Source organism: Bufo gargarizans, chromosome 8 (assembly GCF_014858855.1).
Source record: "Bufo gargarizans isolate SCDJY-AF-19 chromosome 8, ASM1485885v1, whole genome shotgun sequence".
In the NCBI taxonomy this organism is placed as follows: domain Eukaryota; kingdom Metazoa; phylum Chordata; class Amphibia; order Anura; family Bufonidae; genus Bufo; species Bufo gargarizans.
The window spans coordinates 100729426-100747590 of NC_058087.1; the positions used below are offsets into that span (position 1 = coordinate 100729426).

An 18165-nucleotide genomic window follows, 5' to 3' on the forward strand; every position below is an offset into this window, starting at 1 on the left:
CTTTTGTTCCATGTCTCCTGGCATCACATGCATTGATTTGCATTTTTACTCATTGTCATGTTAAATTATCGCTAATAAATATTTATTTATTCTCTACTTTTTGGCATTTTTTGGCTCCTTTTCTTCTGTTATTCTGCCAAGTCTGAAGGATCCAAGGACAAGGTACTCCCAGAGGTGGTAAGAAGTAAGTTATTGTTGCCGGTTTCTATTGCCTTTGGAGTCTCAAAGGGATCAGAAAATACCTTTGTGGATTCAGGGTCAGCTTTTAGTTTTATTGATTGCAAATTTGTTGAATGGGAATTCCTATTCTAGAGTTGTCCACCGCAATCCAGGTTGTGGCCATCGATTCTACCCCCCTGCTAGGGGGCACGGTAAAACTCTGTACTCCGAAGGTTACCCTGTCTGTGGGGGTCTGCCACTCAGAGAAATGCTCTTTCTTTGTTTTAGAGATTCTTCCTGTTCAGGTAGCCCTTGGTATGCCCTGGCTTTAGCCACACAATCCGGTCATTAACTGGAGTTCGGGTGAGTTAGAGAGATGGGGGGCTAACTGTAATTCTTGTTTAACCGTAGTTCAAGCTGGGGTTTTATTAGATATTATTCCTCATTTTATTTCTGATTATGCAGATGTTTTTTCCACCACTGAGACAGACACTCTCCCTCCCCAAAGGTCTTATGGCTGTGTTATTGACTTGGTACCCGAGTCCACATTTCCTAAAGGACTGATTTATAATCTTTCCGGTCCTGAGCGCAGGGCCATGAAAGACTATATCCAGGAGAGTCTCAAGAAGGGACACATTAGGCCCTCCACCTCTCCCCTGGGAGCAAGATTCTTTTTCGTTAAAAAGAAGGACGGTGGTTTCAGGCCCTTCATTGACTATAGAAATTTTAATAAAATCACTATTAGGAATCAGTATTCCATCCCGTTGATTCCTGATTTGTTTAACCAGATTTTGGGTGCTTCGTGGTTTTCTAAATTGGATTTGAGAGGAGCGTATAACCTAGTTCGTATTAAAGAGGGAGATGAGTGGAAAACTGCTTTTAATACTCCAGAGGGACACTTTGAGTATCTTGTTATGCCATTTGGTCTTTGCAATGCCCCAGCTGTGTTTCAGAATTTCATGAATTACATTTTTAGAGAACTCATCGGCAAAGTTATGATAGTTTATCTCGATGATATTCTTGTCTTTTCACCTGACTGGGATTCTCATGTGTCTCACATCAGATTGGTTCTTAAAATCCTCAGGGAGAATCATCTGTCCGCTAAATTAGAGAAATGTTTGTTTGGCGTTCAAGAGATTCCTTATCTCGGCTATATTCTTACTCCTCATTCATTTAAAATGGATCCCATTAAGGTTCAGGCTATCCAAGACTGGGTAAGACCATCCTCCTTAAAGGCACTCCAACGCTTTTTAGGATTCGCCAATTTTTACAGTAAATTCATAAACAATTTTTCTGTTATTGCCAAGCCCCTTACTGACTTAACTAAAGGTTCTGATCTGGTTAACTGGTCATTTGAGGCCTGTCGGGCCTTTGATACCCTTAAAAATTGTTTTCAGATGGCTCCAGTCTTGGTTCAGCCCGATACCGAGGAACCTTTTGTGGTGGAGGTTGATGCCTCAGAGGATGGTGTAGGGGCCATCCTTTCTCAGGGGTCTTCTAACCTCACTAATTTAAGGCCATGCGCCTTCTTTTCTTGTAAGTTCTCCCCTTCGGAGAGAAATTACGATATTGGAAACCGTGAATTACTGTCCATAAAATGGGCATTTGAGGAATAGAGGCATTTTTTAGAATGGGCTAGACACCGTATTACTGTTTCTTGAGGCGGCCAAACGCCTTAATCCTAGACAAGACAGATGGGCCCTGTTTTTTACTTGTTTTAATTTTTCTGTTACTTTATTTTTATTATTATTTTTATTGTTATTGTTAACATTGTTATTGTTATTTTTCAGACCAGGAAGTAAAAATATTAAGGCAGATGCCTTGTCCCAGAGTTTTAATGCCATCCAACCTCCTGACCCCCCCCCCCCCCCCCCCCCGGAACCCATCTTGCCGGCAAGCATCTTTGTGGCAGCAGTTTCTAAGGATCTTTCCTCTGAGATTCAACGGGCTCAGCAACTTGCTTCTCCACAAACACTGGCAGATAAGTTATTTGTTCCTGAGTTATTTCGTTTTCAATTATTGGGTGAATGTCATTACTCCGTGCTCTCTGGTTATCCAGGTATTGCTGCCACTAAGGAATTGCTGCTGAGGTCTTTCTGGTGGCCCACTTTGTCTAAGGATGTACGGTCTTATGTTTTGGCTTGCAATGTTTGTACCAGGTCTAAGACCCCGAGAACACTTCCCGCTGGTGAACTACAACCACTACCCATTCCCTGCAAGCCATGGTCTCACATTTCCAAGGATTTTATTTCTGATCTGCCCCCTTCTGAGGGAAAATCAGTGGTGTGGGTGACCGTTTTAGCAAGATGGTGCACTTTGTTCCTTTGAGTAAGCTCCCTGATGCGAAGACCTTAGCATACTTGTTCATTGAACATGTGGTAAGTAGTGTTAAGCGGATCATAGGCGTGGTTTATCGCAAGTACGTCAACTCCATTTTAAGAGTGAATCTTCAACTCCTGACAAGAGAAAATGGTGGGCACAAGATTCCATGACGAAGAGGATGAACTCCTGCTAACCGTAAGTACAACACTTCATATCATAACATTTTGAATGCATGTTCGCACCATATCTGTATAGTATAGTAATTATTAAGCAATAGTATGTTTACATATTCGCGCATGCGCAGTTATGCGCATATATATGCGCACTAAATATAACTTTATTTTTAATCATGTCTGATTAGATAATCATCATTGTTGTAATAAGTATTGTTTTGACATCACAGCACTTTGTAAGAAGTATGTATGTATGTATGTATGGACAGCAAAGAAATATCATGCACATTTCATATACATTTTCCTGCCACACACTGCATACCACACACTGCATACCACACACAAACACATAGTGCCAGATTTATCATTACTCCGACAGCTCACTCCACTTTCACAAATGTCTAAAGTCAGTTTTAGCCAATTCAGATTTATGATCATCCCTTTTTACGGTAGCAGTTTATCCGTCAGTAAGCAGCTTTACAAAAGTCACACATCCTTATGAAAAAATCGCATGTTCTATTAAAAACTCTCATAAGCATGGTCCTCACTGGAGTGAACTAGCGCATTTTATTTTTTTTTGCAACTTTTTAAATAGTCCCAATAGTAAATGTTTCTAGAGATTCATCTATATAAGAAAACACGCCCACTTTCATAAAACTGGCGAGCATAGTGCAGAGCAGGAGAAACTCGCAAATTTGTGCGCAGTTTTAGCGTTTGCTCATTTTCTTGCGACTTTTTCACTCCATTATTCTGACTTGAGCTAAAGATAAATCTGGCCCCATGTCTTATTGGTCTGGAGAAAAATTAAAAATTTCTTCCTGCCATTATTTGCTGGTTCATTTAGCGTTACCTAGGGTGCACCCCATATCGTACCGTCGCTTCACTAGACAGGTACATATCAGCTCAGCTGGCCAATATCCGATTGCTCAGACCCCAACCACATACAATCGCAATACAATCCGATCTTATAATGTGAACATTATGCGCATATATCTGCGCACTAAATATAACTTTATTTTTAATCATGTCTGATTAGATAATCATCATTGTTGTAAGGCTAGTTTCACACTAGCGTTCAGCTGTCCGCTCGTGAGCTCCGTTTGAAGGAGCCCTGATGCAGTCTGAATGGATGCGGATCCGCTCAGACTGCATCAGTCTGGCGCAGGGGAGGACTGGCAGCCTTAGTCCTGGGGGGCAAATCTAGTCAAGTGGCCCATTTTTAGCCCCGCCCATCATTAAAAGCCCCTCCTACATATAATAGGCCACTCCCAACACACACTGTACAGCTGACATTTTATAGTTGCGGCCTGTCTCTACACATCTTACGGAGAGGGGAGGCCGTCCTGGCTGCACTGCCTGCTTATATAACAAGCTACAGCCAGGAAGCTCCTCCTCCGCTCTCCTCCCTCCCCAGATCCTGCTCAAGGCCTGTGGTTCCCCCCACCATCTGCCACCCGCCCGTGGCCTGCTGCCCCCTTTCGTCATCCTCACCCAGTTCTGAATCCTCCTTCTGCAAATGGCAGGGGGGGAGCCGGAGCATCTCCTCTCCTACATAGCACCACATACCTCTTACATCCAGTGATGTCACCTTTGTTGTAGACGTTCTCTTTCCTCATCTTCTCCATTCAGACCAGACCGCCATGATGATTTTTCTGCCATCTCCCTTCTCTGCAGAGATTGAGAAACAGACATTAGTTTCCTGCCACCCCCAATACTATACTGCAGAAACAGTCCCCCTGGAAATACAAACTACCACACAGATAGTGCCCCCAATACTATACTGCAGAAACAGTCCGCCTGGAAATACTACTACCACACAGATAGTGCCCCCTTAAACAATTATTGGCACACAGCGCTCTAAAAAATAACTGCGCCCAGACACTAATAGTATAAAGATAATGTTCCCCAAAAATAATTGTGCTAAGCTGATACTATGCCAGGGTGCCCCCAAAGTAACAATGCTCCCCAAAATCCCACCAATAGAAATAATTCTCTGCCAGAGCACACTTAGTAGTAATAATGCCCCTATAGTGCCCTAGTAATCATGTTCTTCATAGCCCCTAGTAGTAGTAAAGCTCCCCATAATACCCCCTAGTAGTACTAATTTTCCCTATAATATGACAGTACATGAAATACCCCCGCTTAGTGCCCGCAGTTGAGCTAATGTCCCCATAATGTATGCCAGTATAAAATACCTCTATATAGTGCCCCAGTAAATGCCCTCATACTGCTTGTGACAGATCCATCTGTATAGACCTATATTGCTGGTTCGTCTGTTTGCCCTCATTTCGCTGGATTTCCTGTCCATATGCCCTTGTTCGTGTGTTTCCCCACATACCCATTGGAACTACTGAACAGACGGCCACCCAGGAGAAGAGTGTGCTGCTAGTTAACCCAAATGGCCTCCTTGTTCACAAAGGATTTGAACCAACTTGAACTCCTGGTCTAATTCGTGCCATTGTGGGACGCTAAATGTCTGTGTATTGAAAAGGGTTGTGACATTGTGTGTGTAAATGGTGATGTCTGTTCTGTTGTCCCCACATGTGTATTGGTGATTTCCCTCTGTCTTGGGAGATAATTGGATTATTCCTCGGGTGTCGCCAGGGCAGAGAGGAGGAAACCATAATGCATTGTGGGGATGTATTGTCTCTGTAGTGCTGCATGTCTGTCCTGTGTCACAGTCTCCATTCTGGGCCCCTAGGGGCGTGTCCACCAGATGGGGACCTGCATAAATACGGGCGGGTAGCCCTCAATAAAACATTCCCTGTTTGACTTTCAAGACGGAGCTTGGTCTCGTTTATGGAGGGATTTATTATTGGGACAGCGTTCGACTGAATTGCTGATCGGGAGTTGCCACGTTCTTATGCTCCATTCGGGGGTTTGATGATCGGCTGGATTAAAAACTGCATTTCTGGAGAAAGGGGCTTATTCACTAACCAGCGGCGTCATCTACCTGGCGGTGAGTGTCGTAACAATTGGTGGCAAGCAACGGGATGAGTCCCACCGCCCAGAAGGCCAGCTACAAATCCCAGGGATGAAATGCAGTATGAGGAATTAAGGCGTGCTACTCTTAAAGATATATTGGAACGCAGAGGACGATCAGCGAGTAATCTCAAGAAGAGAGAGATTATTTCTATATTATTGGAGATGGATGCAGCACAGGGAACGGAGAGAGCTAATGTGCCTGGCATACTGGATTTAACACCCGAGGAGGTACAATTTAACCGGGCAGTCCAGATAAGGCTGGCACACTTTGGCCCCAACCCTGCAGCAGATATTGTGGTCCAGGTGCAAGCAGCAGTAGCAGCACAACAGGGAAGAGGAGCTGCAGCAGCAGAGTTACCCCATAATAACAATGGAAGGAGAAAGGTACCTTTTGCTGCATTTAGACATTTTGTGGAAGCGGAGGGAGAGATTGACGGGTTCCTGGCCGATTTTGAAAGGCAGTGTGCCTTACACCAGGTACCCGCAGAGGAATGGGTCACTATCCTCTCTGGGAAATTATCCGGCCGGGCCAGGGAGGCTTTTCGGGCCATCCCAGAGGAGGAACTTACAAGTTACCGGGCAGTAAAAGATGCCCTTTTGGCCAGATACGCTGTCACCCCTGAGGCGTACCGGCGACACTAACAAGCAGGCTGGCGATTCTTATGTGGAGTGGGCATGCAGGGTACACCGCACCGCAGCCCACTGGATGGCAGGGTGCCAAGCGGTAACTGGGGAAGAGGTGCTGCAAGTATTTTTGTTGGAGCACTGCTTTGATTGGTTACCTGCAGGAGTCAGAGAGTGGGTTAGGGACCGCAAACCCGCTACCTTACCTGAAGCTGCTCGTCTGGCCGATGAATACACAGATGCACGAAGGCTAGACCAGACAGCAGCCAAGGTCCCTACCCGAGTGGAGTACAAACCGGCAGCACCTCCAACCACTACTGTGTATCACCCCCCAGCGCAACGCACCCCCACAATACCACCAGCGAACAATTATGTTCAGCCAGCTCGGTTCAACGCCCGGGATTACTCTCAGCCTATCCGGTCCTATGGGTGCAAACAGTTGGGGCACAAGAGACCGGCGTGCCCATTGAACAATACCAACCCAGCGCAGTCGTGGAGAAAACCAGCCGGCGGAAATCAGCAGCCACCCCAGCCTTCCACTCACTGTCTTGAGCAGGAGGAATTTTGGGGTATACTACATGAGGCGGATCCAGTACAAGCCGCCCAGCAGGATAGCCGGCAGCGACACAGGCAGACCGTTAGACTAAACGGTAAAGTGGTCACTGGTCTGAGAGACACCGGGGCCACTATGACCCTGCTCCAAAAGAACCTTGTTTCGGAACACCAACACACTGGAAATACTGTGGCAGTGAGGGTAGCAGGAGGTGCCGTGTTCCATCTACCTGTTGCCCGGGTTCATTTGGATTGGGGAGTGGGCTCTGGACATGTGAATGTGGGGGTTATGAAAGACTTGCCTGCTGATGTCTTGCTCGGGAATGACCTGGCCCCTTTGGTTTCTGCTTATGCTCCAATGGGACCTGCTGAAGTCCACCCAGTGACTACCCGGGCCCAGACCCGTGTTGCTGGAACCAGCCCACCTGCCGCCGAGACCCAGGTAAGACCCGATTCCCCGACTGATACCCTAGGACAGACCTTTGCTAGCTGGGATTCCCCAGAGGAGTTTGGGAGGGAAACTCAGGCAGATCCGACTCTCCAGAAGTATAGAGACAGAGCAGATACTGGAGAGGAAGGAGTAGATGGGGAGCGGTATGAATGGGTGGGGGACAGGTTATATAGGATCCCTATACCGTCCCAGAAAAGTGTTGCCCATCCGCCGAATCGACAGCTGGTGGTGCCCGCAAAATACCGGCAGGAGATTCTGCGGATAGGGCATGACGTTACATTAGCCGGACATCTAGGGTCCCGCCGCACAGCCTATAGGATCATGCAGAACTTCTTTTGGCCAAATTTTAATCAGGCTGTGCGGATACATTGTAGTACGTGTGACACTTGTCAACGGGTAGGAAAGCGGGGGGGACCACCCAAGAGCTAGGCTTATGTCTATGCCTATCATTGGGGAGCCCTTTGCCCGCATAGCCGTTGACATTGTGGGTCCACTGGCCAGGGCTAGTCCATCCGGTAAGAAGTATATTCTCACTGTGGTGGACTATGCCACTCGCTATCCAGAGGCAGTAGCGCTGTCTAATATAGAGGCAGAGACAGTTGCTGATGCCCTGGTTAGGATTTTTACTAGGGTCGGGTTCCCTAAGGAGATTCTCTCTGACCAGGGAACCCAATTTACCGCTGTGCTCACCCAGCAACTGTGGAGGGTGTGCGGCATTAAACCGATACTTAGTTCCCCGTACCATCCACAGACTAACGGCCTCTGCGAGCGATTTAATGGCACCCTCAAACAGATGTTGAGGACCTTTTCTGACACTTGCAGAGACTGGGAGCGATTCCTGCCTCATCTGTTGTTTTCTTACAGAGAGGTGCCCCAGGAATCTACTGGGTTCTCCCCCTCTTTGAGTTGCTCTATGGGAGGAGGGTCCGCGGACCCCTAGATCTCATTAGAGGCCACTGGGAGGGGGAGACAGAGCAGGAAGGGACCCCCATAGTACCGTATGTCCTGGAACTCCGGGACCGCATGGAGAAACTGTCCCTGATGGTAAGAGAGAATCTCCAGGTGGCCCAGGGGAGACAGAAGAGATGGTACGATCGGGGTGCCCAGCAGCAAGTCTTCCAGGTTGGGCAGAAAGTGCTAGTGCTCAAACCTGTGAAGGCGAACAAGATGCAAGCATCTTGGCAGGGCCCGTATAAGGTGGGAGCTCAGGTGTGTGATACTACCTACCTTATAGCCAGCTGTTCAGATGAAAGGATCCAGCGATCCTTTCATGTGAACATGCTAAAGGAGTATCAGGAGAGACCGGAGGATGTCGCTGCAGTATGTGCCCCTGCTGCAGACGATACAGAGAGTTTACCCTTACCCGATTTGTTAGAGAGGGACTCCCAGACTGACCTTACTAGTCTTGTACAGCTAGGGGATAGATTAAGCCCCACAGAGAAGGGACAGGCAAGACAGCTTCTGTGGGAGAAGCAGGCGACGTTCTCCCAAGAGCCTGGCTACACTACCCTAGCTGTACATAAGGTAGAGACCCCTGGACAGAACCCTCTACGACAGCCCCCGTATCGTATCCCTGAAGCAGTCCGAGAAGGAATGCGGAAGGAGATACAGGAGATGACCCAGCTTGGGGTCATCGAACACTCCGATAGCCCTTGGGCTTCGCCTGTAGTCCTGGTGCCTAAGAAAGATGGGACCACCCGGTTCTGTTTAGACTACAGTCGGCTCAACGAGCGGACCACCACTGACGCCTACCCGATGCCCCGGGTAGATGAATTGTTAGATCGTATTGCCAGGGGACGCTATCTGACCACCATAGACCTGTGTAAAGGTTATTGGCAGATCCCCCTGGCCGAGGATGCTATCCCCAAGTCGGCCTTCGTCACCCCATTTGGCTTGTACCAATTTAAGGTCATGCCATTTGGGATGAAGAATGCCCCGGCTACCTTTATGGTGGATAGACTTCTCGATGGATTCCAGGAATTTGCTTGTGCATACCTGGATGACATTGCGATCTACAGTGGGTCCTGGGAGGAACACCTAGTACATGTAGGGGTAGTTTTGGATAAAATTCAGGCTGCTGGCCTGACATTGAAGCCAGAGAAGTGCCATCTAGGCATGGCTGAAGTACAATACCTGGGTCACAGAGTGGGGTCTGGGAGCCAGAGACCGGAGCCGGCTAAGATAGAGGCAGTAGCTAACTGGCCCACACCTATCACTAAGACCCAGGTGTTAGCCTTCCTAGGGACAGCAGGGTATTACAGACGCTTTGTCCCAGACTACAGCACTATTGCTAAGCCCCTGACTGACCTGACCAAGAAAAATCTCCCTAAGCAGGTCCTGTGGTCTCCGGCTTGTGAAGCTGCGTTTCAAGCACTCAAACACGCTCTTGTAAATGCCCCTGTCCTGGCTGCCCCAGTCCCTAACAAACGTTTTCTCGTCCATACGGATGCTTCCATGTATGGACTGGGGGCTGTGCTGAGCCAGGTCGGGGAAGATGGAGGAGAGCACCCTGTCGCATATCTCAGTAGAAAGCTGTTACCCCGAGAAGTGAGTTATGCGGCGGTGGAGAAGGAATGCTTGGCCCTGGTCTGGGCATTGAAAAAGTGAAGCCCTTATTTGTATGGACAGGAATTTTCCCTTGTGACGGACCACAATCCCCTTGTCTGGCTTAACCGGGTCTCAGGAGACAATGGGAGACTGCTGCGGTGGAGTTTAGCTTTACAACCGTATAACTTCACCATCAGCTACCGACCCGGTAAGCAGAATGGGAATGCAGATGAATTGTCCCGGCAAACCGACGTTCTTGCTACCTCCTAGTCCGGTCATCCCCAAGTTGACCCGCTAAAGGGTCAAGCCGGGTCTGCCGGAGTGTCCCACAAGGGGGGAGCCGTGTGACAGATCCATCTGTATAGACCTATATTGCTGGTTCGTCTGTTTGCCCTCATTTCGCTGGATTTCCTGTCCATATGCCCCTGTTCGTGTGTTTCCCCACATACCGATTGGAACTACTGAACAGACGGCCACCCAGGAGAGGAGTGTGTTGCTAGTTAACCCAAATGGCCTCCTTGTTCACAAAGGACTTGAACCAACTTGACCTCCTGGTCTAATTCGTGCCATTGTGGGACGCTAAATGTCTGTGTATTGAAAAGGGTTGTGACATTGTGTGTGTAAATGGTGATGTCTGTTCTGTTGTCCCCACATGTGTATTGGTGATTTCCCTCTGTCTTGGGAGATAATTGGATTATTCCTCGGGTGTCGCCAGGGCAGAGAGGAGGAAACCATAATGCATTGTGGGGATGTATTGTCTCTGTAGTGCTGCATGTCTGTCCTGTGTCACAGTCTCCATTCTGGGCCCCTAGGGGCGTGTCCACCAGATGGGGACCTGCATAAAAATGGGCGGGTAGCCCTCAATAAAGCATTCCCTGTTTGACTTTCAAGACGGAGCTTGGTCTCATTTATGGAGGGATTTATTATTGGGACAGCGTTCGACTGAATTGCTGATCGGGAGTTGCCACGTTCTTATGCTCCATTCGGGGGTTTGATGATCGGCTGGATTAAAAACTGCATTTCTGGAGAAAGGGGCTTATTCACTAACCAGCGGCGTCATCTACCTGGCGGTGAGTGTCGTAACACTGCTCCTCTCCCCCTTCCCCATAGTGTCCCCATAATATGCCAGTAAAAAAATGCCCCTTAGTGCCCCCAGCAGATGCCACTATAGTGCTCCTCTCCCCCACAATGTACCAGTAAAAAAATGCCCCTTCTTAGTGCCACCATATGCCCCAATAGTGCTCCACTCCCCCATAGTGCCACTCTCCCCTATAGTGCCTTCCATAATGTGCCAGTAAAAAATGCCCCCTTAGTGCCACCAAATGCCATAGTGCCCCCCATAATGTTCCAATACAAAAAGCCCCTTTAGAGCCCCCACTTCCCCATAGTGCCCCCAAATAATGCCCCTATAGTAGCACCAGATGCCCCATAGTGCTGCTCTCCCCTATAGTGCCCCCCAGAATGTGCCAATAATAAAAAAAAGCCCCTTTAGAGCCCCCAGTTACCCCCATAGTGCTCCTCTCCCCCATGGTGCCCCCCCATAATGTGCCAGTAAGAAATGCCCCCATAGTGCCAGCTCCCCCAATAGTGCCAGCCCTCCCCCATAGTGCCAGCTCCCCCTATAGGCCCCCCATAGTGCCAGCTCCCCCTACAGTGCCCCCCATAGTGCCAGCTCCCCCTACAGTGCCCCCCATAGTGCCAGCTCCCCCTATAGTCCCCCCCATAGTGCCAGCTCCCCCTATAGTACCCCCCCATAGTGCCAGCTCCCCCTATAGTACCCCCCATAGTGCCAGCTCCTCCTATAGGCCCCCCATAGTGCCTGCTCCCTCTATAGGCCCCCCATAGTGCCAGCTCCCCCTACAGTGCCCCCCATAGTGCCAGCTCCCCCTATAGTGCACCCCATAGTGCCAGCTCCCCTTATAGTGCCCCCCATAGTGCCAGCTCCCCCTATAGTGCGCCCCATAGTGCCAGCTCCCCTTATAGTGCACCCCATAGTGCCAGATCTCCCCCCCCCATAGTGCCAGATCTCCCCCCCCATAGTGCCAGATCTCCCCCCCATAGTGACAGATCTCCGCCCCCCCCCCCCCCCATAGTGACAGATCTCCGCAAAGAAGAAAAAATAATAAAAAAATACTTACCTCCATCAGCAGCGTGTGCTGCCGGCTCAGGCGTCGCGATGATAATGACGTCATCGCGCTTCCTGAGCCGGCCTCTGATAGGCTGCAGGCATTAGTGCCTGCGGCCTATCAGAAGAACAGGGGAGGGACACGCCTCTCCCTCCCCTGCCCCACAGCACACAGCGGCCGCAATTACATCCAGGGCCGCGCCGCCTGTGGTGATCGGCGGTGCGGCCCTGAAGAATAAAAAAAAAATATTATTTTTTTTTAGACGGGCGGCCCAGCGGCCGTTTATTTAGGGAGGCCTGGGGGGCAATTGCCTCCCTGCCCCCCGGCCCAGTCCGCCCCTGGTCTGGCGGCGTTCAGCCTCCGCTCCGCTCGCCTCTGCACGGCCAGGCGGACAGCTGAACGCTGCTTGCAGCGTTCGGGTGTCCGCCTGGCCGTTCGGAGGCGAGCGGATCCGTTCAGACTTATAATGGAAGTCAATGGGGACGGATCCGCTTGAAGATGACACCATATGGCTCAATCTTCAAGCGGTTCCGTCCCCCATTGACTTTACATTGAAAGTCTGAACGGATCCGCTCAGGCTACTTTCGGACTTAGAAATTTTTCTAAGTTATTAATGCAGACGGATCCGTACTGAACGGAGCCTCCGTCTGCATTAATATGATCGGATCCGTTCAGAACGGATCCGATCGAACGCTAGTGTGAAAGTAGCCTAATAAGTATTGTTTTGACATCACAGCACTTTGTAAGAAGTATGTATGTATGTATGGACAGCAAAGAAATATCATGCACATTGCATATACATTTTCCTGCCACACACTGCATACCACACACAAACACATAGGGCCAGATTTATCATTACTCCGACAGCTCACTCCACTTTCACAAATGTCTAAAGTCAGTTTTAGCCAATTCAGATTTATGATCATCCCTTTTTACGGTAGCAGTTTATCCGTCAGTAAGCAGCTTTACAAAAGTCGCACGTCCTTACGAAAAAGTTGCATGTTCTATTAAAAACTCTCATAAGATAAGCATGGTCTTCACTGGATTGAACTAGCGCATATTTTTTTTTTTGCAACTTTTTAAATAGTCCCAATAGTAAATGTGTCTAGAGATTCATCTACATAAGAAAACACGTCCACTTTCATAAAACTGGCGAGCATAGTGCAGAGCAGGAGAAACTCGCAAATTTGTGCGCAGTTTTAGCGTTTGCTCATTTTCTTGCGACTTTTTCACTCCATTATTCTGACTTGAGCTAATGATAAATCTGGCCCCATGTCTTATTGGTCTGGAGAAAAATTAAAAATTTCTTCCTGCCATTATTTGCTGGTTCATTTAGCGTTACCCAGGGTGCACCCCATATCGTACCGTCGCTTCACTAGACAGGTACATATCAGCTCAGCTGGCCAATATCCGATTGCTCAGACCCCACCCACATACAATCGCAATACAATCCGATCTTATAACGTTAACATTAAATATAATATTTCCACCTTCTAACAAATACTTTTTGCTGTGTTTTGGATGATATTTATTAATAATCCTTGTATTTCCTAAATTTTGTAATACATGTTTGCATCTTTATCCTGCAGCGCATGTTGAAGAAGGGTTATGACCGGACCCGGAAGCAGGCCGAGAAGAGGGCGATTGTCGTGGGGGTCGTCAAGGCCTTACAAAAAAAATTTGGACGGACCCACGACGAAATGCAAATTGTTAAAAAATGGTCTGACCTGAAAAGGAGGCACCCGGACTGGGTCAAAGAGCTCAGTCAGAGAGTCTGCCCTGGTACTTTTTTTTTTTTTTATCACCCGTTACAAATTATTACTTTTTTTTACCTGTTGTGAAACATAGCAAATCATCCCTTTACCTCATATATCTCTATCTCGCTGTGAGTGTATATATATATATATATTTATCCACACAGTGCGGTAGTGATGTATGATGTAACCGGCTGAATTTGTACTTTGCACACACACATACACACATAATAATAAATATATGTGTGTGTGTGTGTGTGTATATCTAGATAAACAGCAATCATCAATCTGTATTAGGGCTGTTTCACACGAGCAGATGCCGTGCGTGACATCCGCTACGTGAATGACAGCCAAGACCCGATTCACAAGTGCTCAATTTCATAATTTATTTTTCTGAACTGACTTGAGGACCCATTCATCTCTAAGGGGGCCGCACGATGTGCGTCCCGTCTCCAGAAAAGCGGACCCGCACTTCTGGGTCCACATTTCAGTTCTTAAAAAAAAAAAAAGAACGAATATATTTTTGCACTAAATATAACTTTGTCTTTTATGATGTCTGATTAGATATTCATCATTGTTGTAATAAGTACCCTAGACAGGTACATATCAGCTCAGCTGGCCAATGTCCGATTGATCAGACCCCACACACAATCGCAATACAATCCGATCTTATAACATGAACATTAAATATAATATTTACACCTTCTAACAAATACTTTTTGCTGTATTTCTGATGATATTTATTAATAATCCTTGTATTATTGTCCTCAATTGAGGCCAAGAATAGTCATATTATATTATTGACATTGACGTGCGGTCTTCAAAATGCGTCACGCACATTGCCGGTGTCCTTTTTTTTTTTTGTGTGGGTGGATATGAAAAAAACATTACGGACATTTAAATTGAGCCTAAATCCAAATGTTGTGTGATTTCAGAGCTTCCAGCGCCAACGGTCCGCCGCCGTCTAACCACGGCGGATTTGGATGTAGTGGAGGTCTCCACAGAGGAGGATGAGCAGGCGGGCCCCTCCCACAGTCCTCGAGGTACCACCAAACCACCTGATGTGGGGATTGTTGTGGAGGTGTCAGACGAGCCCGGACCCTCTCAAGGGCAAAAAACATCTGGCCCAGCTCCTGCTGAGGAGGAGATCGCCACCCCAGCTCCTGAAGAAGAGGATGAGGCGTTGGTTACCACCCCGCACCAGGAGGGTAAATATGTGCACACATCATTGTAATTATGTATACAACACATATTTAGAAACATTAACCCTCAGTACCCCATGCCCATTTCTACTTTAACGCTAATTAAACATTTTTCTTAAATATTAAACGGTATCTATGTTTGTGCTAATAACTTTAAAACGAGTTTACTGTTCACGGGCATAGTTCTCTTATCGTTACACATTGTACTTCATGATAGTGGTAAAATTTAGTCAAAATTTTAATGGCATCTTTGTTAACGAAGTAACTAATCTAAAAAAATATTAGAAATAAAATTATATAATCAAAAAAAAAATTTCAATTGATGCTACAATATAGATTAATAGAGATTAAATAAATGTATAAATTTACAATTGCCATATGCATATATCATGTTTATATAATTTATTAACAGAAATATAATTCAATAACAGTTTGGTTATGCAGTCACTTTTTGAGGCCTACATAGTGTCAGCGACAAATAAATAACCCCATTTCAGAAACCACACACCCTCTATTTAATCCAAATTTATCCTATAAAGTCTGTTAACGATTTAATTGTCCAACGGTAATCTATTAAAATGTTAAAAAAATTAAAATAATTTGAACAAATTATAAATTACGAACTATTTTATTTGAAAACATTGTAGTGTTTAAATCATAAAAAAATCTTAAACGTATTACAAACAATATGTATATTTATAAACAGTTGTGCACAAAACCCTTAACTTTGGTCGCACAGCAGGCTTTAGACTGCAAGGAGCACAATATGGCTTTAGGCTAAAGGATTTAAATTAATGGTAACTGGGAGCTATGTCGCATGTTAAGAGAAGACACCCTTATGTGACCCTAGAGTTGAAAACAAAACAAAGTTTTTCAATTAGGCAAACTACACCCCTCAATGAATATGCTAAGCAATTAGATCAATCCGCAATTTTACATAATGAGCCAACGATTGTCTTCTAGAAAAAAACGTTCAAATTGACCAAAAAAATAAATAATGAATTTACACACATTTTTTTTTTATTAAATAAGTGGTTACAGGACTAAATGCACCCCACATTTAGTTCCACTTTTAGCATATAATTCACCTGAACACCACCACATATGTTAATTTATTTAATTGGCTGTAGAGTTGTAACAGCCAATATTAGCGCTTGCAGGGGAACAAAACACTGGTGTCCCCTGCTTTACCTCTAAGGCAACAGGTGCTGTCGTACAGTCTTTTTTAGCATTTGTCACCTCCACATGACACCTACTTACCCCCCCCCCCCTTCAGCTACGTAGCAGCAATGCTTATGTCTTTGAAATACGTCCAATAGGAGAGATCTAGACAGCAGGTGTTTGACAAATACCTGAAAAGGCCTTATTTTATATAATTGGCTAGCTGCTCTGGACTAGTAGATCAGCTATTAGACCACGGTTAATGAGCCATTTTGTCCCCAGGGCAAATATTTTATATTTGGCACAAAAATAGTATGGAGCAATTTTGAAAGTCATGAAACACTGCACCCTACAATTATATAGCAGGTGATGAAGATCATAAAAGTAACAATAATAATGGGACAACAAAAACCACAGTAATATCAAACAGACATGCACTCTTTAATCTACATTAACTAATATTATATAACACAACAAATTTAATTTAAAACTACTAAAATGTCACTAAATAATCTAATATATAACTACATTTATTATGGTATACTTTAAAAATGACACTCAAATTATCTGCACTTAACTACATACTACACAAAATTCAATAAATGACTTATTGTTAATTAATATATTTATCTCTTGTGCTTTCATAACAGTAATCAAGAAAATTTCTGCTAAAAGTGCTCTAATGCAAAAGAGGCATGGGAAAATCAGGCAATTAAGAGCCCTCATTCAAAAATCCCAAAGAATGCTGCAGGAATTTGAATGCCAATATGGGGAGGACCTAAAGGAGCTCGCAAGCCTGCAGGAAGAACTGCAAAAGTTTCCTTAATTTTATTCAAATTTTTTTGTTATTAAAAAAGTTTTCTTAAGTTATATTGATTCCATACTTTTTTTTTCTATAAGGTTATGTTTTTGTATAATTTTAACTGCAGACTTATCAGTAAAGGAGCCTTTAGTCCACGTTGAAAGTCAGCAGGGTTCGGACAGACAACAGCAGTAGGTACATCTTAATAGTGTAGTATAAGGCCTACACATAAATACGTTTTTTCATGACAGCAGCAGCAGGTAGTGTTGTATTATGAGGCATATACATAGCAAATCAACTTGATCAAGACAGCAGCAGCAGCAGGTAGAGCTATAGTATTCTGAGGGCTACAAGTCACCTTTAAATGTACAGCAGCAGGAGCAGCAGGTATTTATAGTGTTTTATTATGAGGTATATACATAACAAATCAACTTGATCAGGACAGCAGCAGCAGTTATAGCTAACGTTATATTCTGAGGCATACAAGTCAGCTTCATCTGGACAGCAGCCGTTGGTAAAGTTAACATTGTAGGTTGATTTGTAAATTGAAAAATCAACTTTATCAGGACAGCTGATGGTGTTGTATAAGGACTTCACATAGCTACAAAGGACAAACAACTAGCTTGACATAACTCTGTATGATCATGACATACAGCATCTGCAGCTGGTAGATATTAACGGTCGAGTATAATCTCATCCCAACTCAGCAGGACATGCTGCAGCGGGTAATGTGTATTCTCAAAAGGCTGAATGCTAACTCGCCATGATCAGAACAGACAGCAGCAGAATCCACGGTAGCTAGATATTAACAGTGGATTATACGGCCTACACATAACTCTCAATGATCAGGACAATAGAAGAAGTCAATGCTAACAGTGGAGTATAATGACTACACAGAATTCTGAAGTATCAGGCCAAGATCAGCATGCAGTAGGTAAGTTAAAGTAGTATTCTAATTACTACACAAAGTTTGGCATAACTAAGCAGTACTAGAGAGTGTCAAGTTATTATATTTCAGCAGACAAAAATTTTTAACAGATGGGGATGTAGATGACCGATTATAAAAGTATAAAAAAACAGATTGAACCCCCAAGTACAGCATGTGTATTCATCGCTTACATATACAATGTTGTCCTAATTGTCATGGTCTTACCTTCTTGCTGTTCTCCTTCGTTTGACATGTGCTGGCGGCCATCTTGGTTTCTGGGTTTCTTGTAGCCTCCCACCCTGAGGCTTCTCCTTCCCACTGGGAGGAGCTGGATGCCTAGCTCATATATATAGGAGGTCTGTGGCTTCAGTTCCTTGCT

At 45.6% G+C, this 18165-nt stretch overlaps 1 protein-coding gene across 1 annotated transcript; it reads left to right on the plus strand.

Annotated features, from left to right (window-relative positions):
• The first annotated feature begins 2460 nt into the window (after positions 1 to 2460).
• On the plus strand, positions 2461 to 16882 carry LOC122945414. The gene is made up of 4 exons (XM_044304485.1): positions 2461 to 2676; positions 13529 to 13721; positions 14629 to 14901; positions 16707 to 16882. Exons 1-4 carry the CDS (start codon positions 2629 to 2631, stop codon positions 16880 to 16882), a joined length of 690 nt encoding a protein of 229 aa, XP_044160420.1. The 5' UTR covers positions 2461 to 2628.
• Positions 16883 to 18165: the final 1283 nt, after the last annotated feature.

What these genes read in the sequence shown, in the direction of transcription:
- LOC122945414 (XM_044304485.1), top strand. Translation starts at nt 2,629, where the DNA reads ATGGTGGGCACAAGATTCCATGACGAAGAGGATGAACTCCTGCTAACC. An exon ending in AGGATGAACTCCTGCTAACC is followed by an intron (nt 2,677 to 13,528) that starts GTAAGTACAACA and finishes TTTATCCTGCAG; the next exon opens with CGCATGTTGAAGAAGGGTTA. An exon ending in TACCACCCCGCACCAGGAGG is followed by an intron (nt 14,902 to 16,706) that starts GTAAATATGTGC and finishes CTTTCATAACAG; the next exon opens with TAATCAAGAAAATTTCTGCT.